The 12,224-nt window shown below is 37.6% G+C and overlaps 1 protein-coding gene across 1 annotated transcript in view; it reads left to right on the forward strand.

Moving 5' to 3' along the window:
- The window catches only part of ADAM9 (ADAM metallopeptidase domain 9), a 153,996-nt gene that overhangs the window by 95,918 nt on the left and 45,854 nt on the right, over positions 1 to 12,224 (forward strand). Inside the window, exons 15-16 of the mRNA XM_047717147.1 lie at positions 4,843 to 4,948; positions 9,094 to 9,277. Of these exons, the coding sequence (XP_047573103.1) occupies positions 4,843 to 4,948; positions 9,094 to 9,277 (290 nt within the window). The remainder of the gene's footprint in view (positions 1 to 4,842; positions 4,949 to 9,093; positions 9,278 to 12,224) is intronic.

The raw sequence follows: 12,224 nt of genomic DNA on the forward strand, positions 1-12,224 counted from the left end.
TGATCTTCATCCAGTTCCTGGCATCAAGCTTTTGAAACTTTTGGAATTTCCTAAGTGATGAAAGCTATAAATGTGTCTTTTGTTGTGTTAATGAAGTAACATTTGGAAAGCTCCTAGGTAACCCAAGGGTGGGGGCTGGTTGCCCAGGGAACCAACCAGTGTGATAAGAGGGTTGGAACTTTCAGTTCCCCCACCTCTAGGAAGGGGAGAGGGGCTAGAGATTGAGTTAATCACTAATGGCCTGTGGTTTAATCTACCATACCTATGCAATGAAGCCTCCATAACACCCCAAAGGGATAGGGTTCTGAGAGCTTCCAGCTTGGTGAACAAGTGGATATTCTGGGAAAGTTGTACTTGGAGAAGGTATGGAAGTTTCAAGCCCCTTTCCTCACACCTTCCCCTATGTATCTCTTCCATCTGGCTATTCCTGAGTTATATCCCTTTACAAAAATTAGTAATCTAGTAAGTAAAAATGTTTCTCAGTTCTGTGAGCTGCTCTAGCAAATTAATTGGACCCAGGAAGTCAGTTGTGGGAACTTCTGATTATAAATATATTTATGACAAAAAGGAAGAGGTACTCATGACAATTGAAGTCCTAGGTTCTGTAACTGGTCATGTGGTCATAGCTGGTAGGTTTAACAACTTTCTTCATTATCCATTCCATATATCCTTTGTCTTCACCAAGCACATCAGTAGGTCATAGTTTTTAACCTGTAGAGTGACCCAAACTTTCATTCTTGAAGGCTCTGGGCTGTGCGACCTGAATTGGGTTGCTGGAGCTTTCCATTGGTCTCAGTCACAGGGCATAATATTAAGAGTCACCCTATGAGGTCTCCTGTATTCCACGGAGATTCTCCCTTATCTCTATTGTGTGGTAGCAGTCCAGTGCTACTTTGGCACAATGGAGTAGTAGACTACTTTCCTACCTGGTAGTAAAGTTCAGGCAGCACAGTAACTCCCTTCTTTGTCTGTTCATTCAGAAGTATGAGAAGTGTAAAATGGCTGGGTTTAAGTCTTTTTTTTTTTTTTTAAGATTTTATTTATTTATTTGACAGAGAGATAGCGAGAGAGGGAATACAAGCAGGGGGAGTGGGCCTGAGAAGCAGGCTTCCTGCCTGATGTGGGGCTTGATCCCAGTACCCTGGCATCAAGACCTGAGCCAAAGGCAGATGCTTAATGACTGCGCCACCCAGGCACCCTGGGTTTAAATCTTAACACCTAGTTCAGTAGAATCATTGTTGTGTTTCCTGATGGAAGCATTCCTCTTGGAGCTAAGACCTCTAGGCTAGCAGGAACATAAGGTGGTAGGAACAGAAGCAAAAATTTTGCTAGAGGGTCACTAGGAGAAAGAGTGGTGCCACTTCCACTCCTACCTCATGATTTCTGGACCAGTGGGGTCTGATGTAACAACTTATCTTTCACTTTTGAAAGGAACTATAGATATATCCCACACCACCAGCCCCTAGAAATTTCACAGAGGTAGAAGACCCTGGATTTTTTCTCAGATTTGCTTTCTACCTCTGACATGCAGTTTGTCTTACCGATTGATCTACAGTGTTGCTACTTCTTGCTCACTCGGTTCAGTCAGGATAATGGCATCCATGGAATGGATGGAATTACCTTTCTTCTACAAGATAAGAAAAAGTCGATCAAGATCCCCCCAAACTAACTTATGGTGTAGGGCTGGAGAGTTGCTGTACCCCTGAGAGAGGACCGTGGAGGTGTGTTGCTGGCCCTGCCAGCTGAAAGCAAAGTACATCTGGTGATCGTTAGCAGCTGGGGTGGAGAGAACAGTACCTGCCAGGTCAGCAGCTGTGTCCCAGGTGCCAGGAGATCTGTGAATGTGCTCAAGCAATAGAACCACAGTAGCTACAGCAGCAGTTACCTCCCCAGTGGCTTAAGCTTCTGATAATCCACTCTTGTTCCCCAAGATCTGTCTGTCTTCTGCACAGGCCAGATAGCTTAGTTGACCTGGATTACCTTTTCAGTCCTTAATGGTGGTATTGACTTTGCAGTGGTTCCTGGGTTGTGGTATTTATTACTATGGTTTACTATTTTCCTAGGTAGTAGCAGTTCTAGTGGCTTCCAGTTGGCCTTTCCTGCCATAATGGCCCTGACTCCACAGGTCAGGGAGCCAGCGTGGGGATTCTGCTAGTTGCTGATTGTGTTTGTTCCAGTCGTGCATTTTGGAATTGGGGAAATAAGCCCAGGATGGGTTTGGGACCCAGTGGGCCTCCTGTGAGTGAGGAGGACCTGAGCTGAAGCTCCATTGATAGCTGACCTGCATAGCTTCCTACTTTGACTGGTAGGCCACCGTAATGTTTTGGGTCTTCTGGATTCAGTGTTGGTTCAGAGCCAGTGTCCAGTAGTTCCTGAGAGATCTGATGATTTTCGTTTTGCACAATGCCCGGTTACACTGGTATATGGCCATAGATCCTGTTGGGGAAGTATTGGAGAAAGAGTAAGAGTATACATTTTGGGCCGTGAATCAAGAGTCTACCTGAAGAGGACCAGGCCTCCCGTTCATGTAGGGGGTCCTGAGTGTGTAATAAGGCTCAAGTTTGGCAGTTGATTGAGGGCCTATTACACTGTTTTATTCATTTGACCTCGAACTTTTCTGCCTATACAGATGTAGTAAAAATTTACTGGTACACTTCCTCTCTTTTTATTTCTAGGAATACCATTTTTTTTTTAAATGTTACAGAAGCCAAGGCTTCCCCAAGAGATTGTTTCATTGATGTGAATTCTAAAGGTGACATATTTCTAGGAATACCATAGGTCTGTGCAAGTCAGACTTTTCTGATTGCTTCTTTGACTTTGCTGTTCGTTATGCCAAAGGGCTATCAAGTAGCTGTAATGCAGTAGTTCTGGTGAAAAACCAGAGGGAGTGTACATGAGGCCTGGCAGCCCCTTTTGTTAGTCTGATTTTTATGACACACTGATGCTAGCTGTATTCCTGCAGTGATAGTCTTTATTGTATGGCATCTTGTGTTTCCTTCCTCGGGTTCAAGTGATTGAGGTTCTCAAGGAAAAGGTTGCTTTCAGCATAATGAGGCAGATTGCTTTGTTTGATAGACAATGATGGGCTTGTGCCCAAACCGTGCTGCGATCTTATTTTCCTATCTTCTGTTTCTCTCTTGAGTCAGTAAAAACAGCAACAACAACATGTTCAAGTGAATAAATAAGTGAGCACTAGATGTTTGTTGAAGCTTGTCGTTAAGACAACAGAGAGTTACTAACAGGAGCTTTTCTGTATCTTTCCAGAGAGATACTGGTAAACTATATCCATTACTAATCAGGGCGTGGGACACTTAGTAGGGGATTAATACATATTTAAGAAAGAAAGGAAAGAGGAAGGGACAGAGAAGAAGGGAAAGGGGACCCGAGCCTTCTGTTTTTATTTTTATTTGTCTCAGTTAAGAAGATCAGTTATGGGTACCTGGGTGGCTCAGACAGTTAAATGTCTGCCTTTAGCTCAGGTCGTGATCTCCATGTCCTGGGTTTGACCCCCATTTTGGGCTCCTAGGTCAGGAAGTCTACTTCTTCCTTTCCCTCTGTCTCTCCCCTTGCTTGTGCTCTCTCTCAAATGAATAATAAAATCTTAAAAAAAAAAAAAGAAAAAGAAAAAGAAAAAGAAGCTCCTTCATGAGTATTGTGCTAGATCTCTCAGAAACTAGATGTTGACTTTGATTAGATTTCTGCTGCCTCTAGTTTCTGTCTCTTGTTCTGTTCTAGCCCTTATCTTATGGTGGGTCAGAAAGGGACTGAGCCAAAAGGACTAAAAAATTAAATGGGATGTATTTGTGTTAATCAGGTCATGGGATAGAATGGGGAGATCTGTCAACTTCTGATCCATTTTGCAAAAATAAACCACTCATTGCAGACTAAAAAATTATAACAGATACATTTTAACAAATTAAATACTGTTATTTAGCAATGATGCCATCTTCATGGAGGCCTATGGAAAAGCCTAGGACTAAGTGAACTAGACTTACTTTTCTTTTTGGAGATTATCTGGAATTTGTAGAGCTTCTGTTCTGTGGAATGGCCCTGCTAGGGATGCTGCCACGTGCTGTTTGCCCTGTGTGGAAGGTTTCCGTTCCCTTTCCATGTCATGTGGTCCTCTGCCTCTTTCTCGCCCCCCCGCTCCCACCAGCCCCACAGTCATTTTTTTTTAACAAAACAACATAGCAATAGATGTGTAAGATAGGCAAGTGAATTACTTTTTTCAATAGAAAGTACTGGCACTTTGGCTTAAAAATATTTTCAAGTAAAGTTTTTTAGGAATGTGTAATTGGTGGGTGAACCGAACATGAAGTGCTAACACTTAGATAAGATGCAAGAAAGCAAGAATGGTTCGCTACTTCTTCAGCTGTCGTGGTTGTTTGCCAATCCGTCTTGTGAGTGGGGGGCATCTAAATTCAGCATCCAAATGTGGTAAATGAAAAAAACCAGTAATAATAGCTGGCAGTGTTTTCATCAGCCCTTCCCAGCCTGATCTAACGAGGCAGCAGGTACTTGTTTGAGAGGCTGAGAAGAGATACTCCGAGACCACCACCAGGCTGTGCGTACCTTTTTATTTATTTGTAATTTCATCTTGTTTAATGGCATTTCTTTTAATGACTTTTCTTTGAGGCCAGGCTAACTTTTAAATACTATCTAAGCTTTACTTCTACATTTCGTTGTTAAGCATAAAAGTGGAACAAAAATGTTCTACCTGTGAGGCTTGAAACATTTTAGAAGGTGTTAAGGCAGTTCATCCTGGTGTGTGGGTTGACATAGGGAATACTTCTATTTCTGCAATAATTGCCGTACTTTTTTTTTTTTTTTTTAATGTTACAGAAGCCAAGGCTGCCCCAAGAGATTGTTTCATTGATGTGAATTCTAAAGGTGACAGATTTGGCAATTGTGGCTTCTCTGGCAATGAATACAAGAAGTGTGCCACTGGGTAAGTGAAGGCAAGGCTGTGAAGGAACGTGCAAGAGTGTAAGACCAGTCGTCTCTAATATCTTTTATAGTTCCTTGCAACTGCTTGCTTTCTCCCCCTTAAATACTGAAATTTTCAAACTTAAAAATTTTCTAACAAAGCTTTAGAGAGACTCTGAGAACTAGTAAAATAATTCATTTCTTTTGATGTTCATTGCCTAAAATCTAACAGATTGTAGGATCTTTGGTTTTCTTTATTCTACAATAAGAACCTCAAACATTCTTCCTCTTCTTTTTTGTCATTAAAAGATTAGGTTGATAAATGTGTAAATAAAGGTACCTGCAGTCTTCATTCTGGATGTTGTTATGTTCTTGCTCTCTGTAATTTTATTTTTTTTATTTTTTATTTTTAAAAAGATTTTATTTATTTATTCGTCAGAGAGGGAGCAGCGGGGAGCAGCAGGCAGAGGGAGAAGCAGGCTCCCCACTGAGCAGGGAGCCCGATGTAGGACTCGATCCCAAGACGCTGGGATCATGACCTGAGCCAAAGGCATATGCTTAACCAACGCTTGACCCAGGCATCCCGCTCTCTATAACTTTAAAGCAACAGATTAAAACTTTCTTGTTTCTGTAGTATTTGTGTATGGTAAAAAATTAATAATTATTAACAAATAAATGAGAAAAAAGTCATCCATAATCTCCATGGGTATATATTTACTAATTTCAGTGTATTTCTTCCTCTCTTTTTGTTTCTGTGCTCTATACATGCACACACTGATATTTTGTGTAATTGAAATTATTCTGAAATACTGTGCATCTCTTCTCCTGGCTCCACCTCCTACTTTGCCAGTTAGTCTAAGCAACTGTAGTGAAACAATGTTTGCTAAGAAGAAATAACAAGAGTGCTCTCCATGTTGCAAAATCCAACTGAAATTTTTAGGTCTTCATGCTACTTGACTTTTAGTAGCATTCAACTATGCTGACCATTTTGTTCTTGAAGAAACCTCCCTCTTTCCTTGGCTTCTGTGTGGAAATTTCTTCTAGTGTTCTTTTCTATGTTTCCAGTTGCTCTTTGAATGTGTTTATTTGTAGGCTCATCTTTATCTACTCAGCCATTAAATGCTGTGAGACACCAGGTGTGGCGGCCTACATGTGGTCCTTCTGCCACAGGGCCTCTGTCCATGCTGTTCCTTCTGGCTGGCATGTTCTCCAGTCCCCCAGATCTTAGGTTCAAAAACTTCCCCATTTTTCTTAACAGAACCAGATGCCCTCTTATAGGTGTTCTTACTGCTGTGTACCTTTCCCCCCCTTAATCTTAGTCAATTTATTTTGTTCCAATTCTTTAACAATTAGTTATTAATATATGGTGTATTTCACAGAGTATTCAGAATTTACCTTTCTTGATACATAAAACAGAGTAGATGGAGGGAAAATAAAAAAAAAATCAAAGTATTTCAAAAGGGGATATGAACATGACTTTTGATATCTATCTTATATAGTTTTAAAAGTAGTTGTAGATATAAGTTCTCTTGTATTTATGTAACACTTTTTGAGGGGAAGTCAAATTATTATTCTTTTTTTTCCAAATTATTATTCTTAATATATTTTTAGTATTTTTAATTCCATGGGAAGGTTTTATGTCCAAACCACTGCCCTAAGAACGATCATTTCCAACTATCATGTGATACCTGGTCAATATTAAGGTTTCTCCAATTGTCCTTAAATTGTGTTTCATAGCTGTTTTTTTTCCACATTAGGATCTGTTAAGAATCATATATTGCACTTAGTTGTCATGTCACTTAAGTCACTTTTAATCTAAAATAGTCTTCTTTATTTTTTTCTTTTTAGTGATAGTGCCTTAAGGAAATAACTGGGCCAGTGGCCTTTTAGAAGGGCCCATGATCTGGATTTGTTAGTTTAACTTGTGTCTCTATCCCCTGATTTCTCTATAAATCAGAAGTTAAATCTAAAGTCTTAATTAAATTTAAAGTCTTAATTCAGGTTAAACATTTTAGGGAAGAATACTTCATAACTGGTACATTATGTCAAGGAGGCACATAATTCTGGATAATTCATTTTATTAGTGATACTAAGTGGCCATGACAAGATCTTGCAACTTGTAGAGTTGTTTTGCCCATTACAGCTATCAGATAATATGTGGAGGAGTGATGATTTTATAACATATGAATAGCCAGTTTCCCGCCAGTGTTTCACCTTGCGGTTTTAGCATGCATTGATGATCCTTGCCAGAAGCAATTATTCTATTGAGGCTTGTAATAGAATTTTCCTTTATAATATAAGAGTGACAGTCTCTTAGCTTTGTTGGCTGCTTGCATTCCTTATTTTCTGAATTACCTTTTTTGTATCTTTGCTAATCTTTTCTGTGGACATGGTTTTTTCTTATTGATTTGTAACCACTTTTTAATATGTTACCAATACTACACATGAAACCTAAGTATATCATAGGAATGTGAATTTTGGTAGGCTCCAACAGATGTTAACTTAGGTCTGCTTTATGCTATGTTTTGTTTTAGAGATTTTCCTATCTAATTTCAACCAACTATGTGGATAGACATTGTTATTTATCTCTTGTTTTTCAGATGAAGGAACTGAAGCTGAGAAAGTGTAAGCACTTTATTCAAGTTAACTAGTAAATAATTGGTGACATAAGAATAAATGTAAAGTTGTGACAAAATTACTAACTCTTGAGTGCAGGATAGAGGGAAGAGGAGACTTAATAGTATATGCAAAAAGTAAATAGGGGTTTTAGCTAGTGATCAGTTCAAGGGCATCAATAATGTAATGTAGTTACCGTAAAAGCTACTGTAGGGTCATCTGGGTGCCTTAGTAGGTTGGGCTTCTGCCTTTGGCTCAGGTCACGATCCCAGGCTCCTGGGATCAAGTCCTGCATTGGGCTTCTTGCTTACTGGGGAGTCTGCTTCTCCCTCTGTCCCTCCTCCTGCTTGTGCACTCTCTCTCAAATACATAAATAAAGTCTTAAAAAAAAAGCTACTGTAATCTTGGGCTTAATAGTAGTATAGTATCTAAAATAAAGGAAATGTGAGCTCCATTTTGTTCTTTGCTTGTCAGGCTATAACTGAAATTTCATGCCCTACTCTGAGTACTGTGCTTCAAGAGGTAGTGAGATAAACTGGAACTATTTAGAGGGGAAGTTCCTTGTTCCCTTAGAAATGATTGTAGGGTATTGCTCTGTTGAAGTAAGTATTTAGGAACTACATGATAATTGTCCTAAAATAGCTGCCATGTGGGAGAAGGAAAAGACATTAGCTGTGTGATCTCATGTGGAAGGTCTGGGACCAATAAGGAAAAGTTATAAGGAGATAGATTTTAACTCAAGAAGTAAAATAGTTTTATGATATCTAGAATGAAAATTTTTAGGGACTAGTGAGTTAGAGGATTAGGTGAATTAGAGGAAAATTATATCCTATATCCACTTGGCAGTGATACCGTAAAGGAGATTCAAGTGTAGGGTAGGTGCTTGGATCACAAGACAGTCAAGTAGAAGATTTCAATATAGCATCAGAGTTGATGGTAGTGGTATTTAGTGTGTTATGAAAGGTTATAGGAAGGGCATTGAGCTAACACAGCCTTGGTGATAAGAATTATAGTTAGGCATACCTTCATAATGCTTGTTGTAATGCTGAATCAGTGAATTGAATTAGTGAATTGATAATTGAGTCTTTAAGTAACTAAGAGTTAACCCAAGCCAAGAAGTGTGGTCTTTTCTTATTTGACAGTACAGAATCTAATTTTCTCCTTACTGTAACTCTATAAGAAGTCACAATTAAACTTTGGTATAGTCCTATTATTTTCTGTGTGAAAACATTTGCAAAGTTATATTTATAAACAACTTTTTCCTCAGACTTTTTTGAGCTCTAGACAGATAGTAAAGAGAGATTAGGTGTGGGGAAAGGAGAAGCATGAACACCACCTGGTACCCTACTAATCTCCATGTTAGCATCCACTTATCTCTTGTCCATATTTGAAGAGAACTGCTTTGAAGTCTTTGCTCTCATATACTTTCTCTGTTGAGATTCCTTTCAGCTAAATATAAATAAACTTTCCTTATGTATCAAAATATACAATTTTCCTTTTATATCTACACTGGGTGCATTTTATGTTTGCATTATTCCTCTATCTTTATAGGAATGCATTGTGTGGAAAGCTTCAGTGTGAGAATGTACAAGACATGCCTGTATTTGGAATCGTTCCTGCTATTATTCAGACTCCCAGTAAAGGCACCAAATGTTGGGGTGTGGATTTCCAGCTAGGATCAGATGTTCCAGATCCTGGGATGGTGAATGAAGGCACAAGATGTGATGATGGAAAGGTAATCAAAATGATTTTTCTCTTTATGAAGTAAAGTTAAAAAAATTAAAAAAAAATCTTATACAAAGTAAGTTGTTCTTTTCTGATTTATAAAAGAAATCGGTATTTATTATAGAGATTTTAGAAAATACAAAGCCACCAAGGACAAAATTAAGAATGATTGTTATTCTACTATCCAGATTTCGCTGACAGTCCTGTATTATAGCCCCTGGCGTGTGTTGCAATATACTGTGCATATTTCTTTCTCTGATCAATGAGCTATAATTTATTAGCAAGTCTGCTGTTATGGGAGCACCTAGGTGATTGCCAGGGTTGTGTGGGTGTGTATGCTTGTGTGTTTCTGCACTAGAAATGGCAGAGTGCACATCTGCCCATGCTCCCTGCTACCCTGATCACTGTGGTTTGGATCAGATAGGAGTCAAGAATTAGCCAGCTCCTCACTTCGTTCCTACCAGTGGTTTCTATATGAGGAGATGAGTTAGGCCAAATTCCTTTTTGGAGAGAATATATGTTAAGAAAGATAAGAGTAGTGCAGAAACTGTAAGAATTCTTTAGTGATGCCATGAATTAAGAGCAGGTCTAGAACAGTTATGGCAAACTTCAGTCATACAGAAGAGATATAGGGGAGCAGGAGTGTTGAGCAAGTTGAAGAAACCAACTTAGGAGCGTAGAAGAGGAGGACGGGGAGAGAACATAAATGACTAATAACACGACATGTGAAGAAGACAGGTGGACTTGCAAATTACCTTAATGTCTACAGTTTTCAGTACCAATTCTGTCCTTTCCTTCTTCCAAAAAGACCCTTATATTTTTGTGCCTGCCTTTGCCACTATAAGAACTCAATTGCTGTAGTTACTATAAACAGTGCTAAGGCAAATAGCTTTATAAATAAAACTTTCAGAATATTATGTTTGTTTTCTGAGGTTAAACTACTATAATGGGGTGTGCGTGCTTTTTTTTTTTTTTTAAGATATATTTGTTTATTTGAGAGCGAGACGACGAATGGTAGGGGCAGAGGGAGAGGGAGAGAGAATCCTAAGCAGACTCCACAATGAGCATAGAGCCTGACATGGGGCTCAGTCCCACAACCCTGAGATCATGACCTCAGCCGAAATCCAGACTCAGACGCTCAACCCACTGAGCCACCCAGGAGCCTTGGGTGTGCATACTTTTAAGGTTTTAGTTAGAGTCTTGCCAGATTTCTCTTTAGAAAAATGTTTAATAGTTTACCTTCCAGCCAGTTTTCAGTGGGAAGTGTTTTAATTCTTCATACCATAGTCAAGATTAGCCATCATTTTAAAGCTTTTCCTTTTTATTTACTCTTTCTTTCTAGTGATGTCAAATTTTGTCTCTATATATTTATTCCTTCCTTTGTGATTTGCTTAAAAATTGGTCTGTTTTCTTACTGATTTAAAAGAATTTTTATTAATTTATGTCATATATAATAAATGTCATTTATATAACATATATATAATATATAATAGATATAAATATATATAGTATTTTTGCCTGGTTTATTTCTTGCCTCTTCTTTCTTTAGTTTTTAGTAATTTTTTGCTATATTTGAATTTTTATATATTCAAATCTGTTATTCCTTTCCTTTATGGTTTCTAACTTTACTTAAATATTTTTGAAGATCTTTCTCAGTATAATATCAGATCATTATTCTCTGGTATTTTCTAGTAGATTTTATTTTTCATTTAATTCCCCTTTAATCTAGGAGAATTTAGAGTATATTCAGTATGAGGTTGGCATTCTTTTTCCCCTTTTATCATTTATTCATTCAGAAATTACCATTGTATGCTGAGTTCTAATGTCATTTTCTTCAGAATGGTTTATTTGCCTTAACCTCATTTATAATCTCTCTCCTTTAATTTGAAATCTTATTTAAATTACCTATTAAATTTGTATATATTTAAGCCTTCATTTCTGTTTTTTTTTTGTCTTTATGCTTTTGATATTTCTAACTACTCATGTTTGTACTGCCTTGTTTCAGTTTTTATTGGTTTCATAATATATTTTTAATATCTGTTCATGCAAATGCCCATTCATTCTTTTTTCCTACAGAAAAGTAGGAAAATGGATGTTTTAATTCATTTATCATTCCAGATGAACTTGAGATAATTTTTGTCAGGGTATAAAAAAATTAAAAATGTAATTAAAAAGTGCTTTTTATTTTGGTTGGGGTGACATTAAAACTTATAATAGGGAAAAGTGACATCATTACATTATTGAGTCTTCTGATAGGAAAGCATTGTATGTGTCTCCATTTTTGGGAGGATTTTTAAAGATTTAGTCTTACAGGTTTTTCTGTTTTGTTTTGTTTTGTTTATTTTATTGCTGGATGTATTTTTTTTTAAGATTTTATTTATTTATTTGACAGAGATCACAGGCAGGCAGAGAGGCAGGCAGAGAGAGAGGAAGGGAAGCAGGCTCCCTGCTGAGCAGAGAGCCCAATCTGGGGCTTGATCCCAGGACCCTGAGATCATGACCTGAGCCGAAGGCAGAGGCTTAACCCTTTAAGCCACCCAGATGCCCCTGCTGGATGTATTTTTATTGCTATTATGAATAGCCCCATTTTCTTCTGTTATATTTTCTAATTTGTTATGTTACAATTTCTAATTGGTTTTATTGGCAAGAAAAGGTATTTTGTTTGTATTTTTGACTAGGTATTATTGATATTCAGAAAAAAATTTGTTTGTATATGTTTATTTTGTTTCCAGCCATACACTTGGTGTCACATATTTCTATTAATTATATTAGAATTTTCTAAGTAAACAGTCATCATTTGTAAATGATAAAATGTTCATTTCCTTTCTGATATTTACAATTTGGATTTGTTTTGGATATATATATTGGATAGATATATTTGATAATATATTATATACGCAATTTGTAATGGCAATGATAGCACTTCCAGAATAATTTCAAATACTGATAGCGTACAT

This window comes from Lutra lutra, chromosome 2, assembly GCF_902655055.1.
Source record: "Lutra lutra chromosome 2, mLutLut1.2, whole genome shotgun sequence".
Taxonomy (NCBI): domain Eukaryota; kingdom Metazoa; phylum Chordata; class Mammalia; order Carnivora; family Mustelidae; genus Lutra; species Lutra lutra.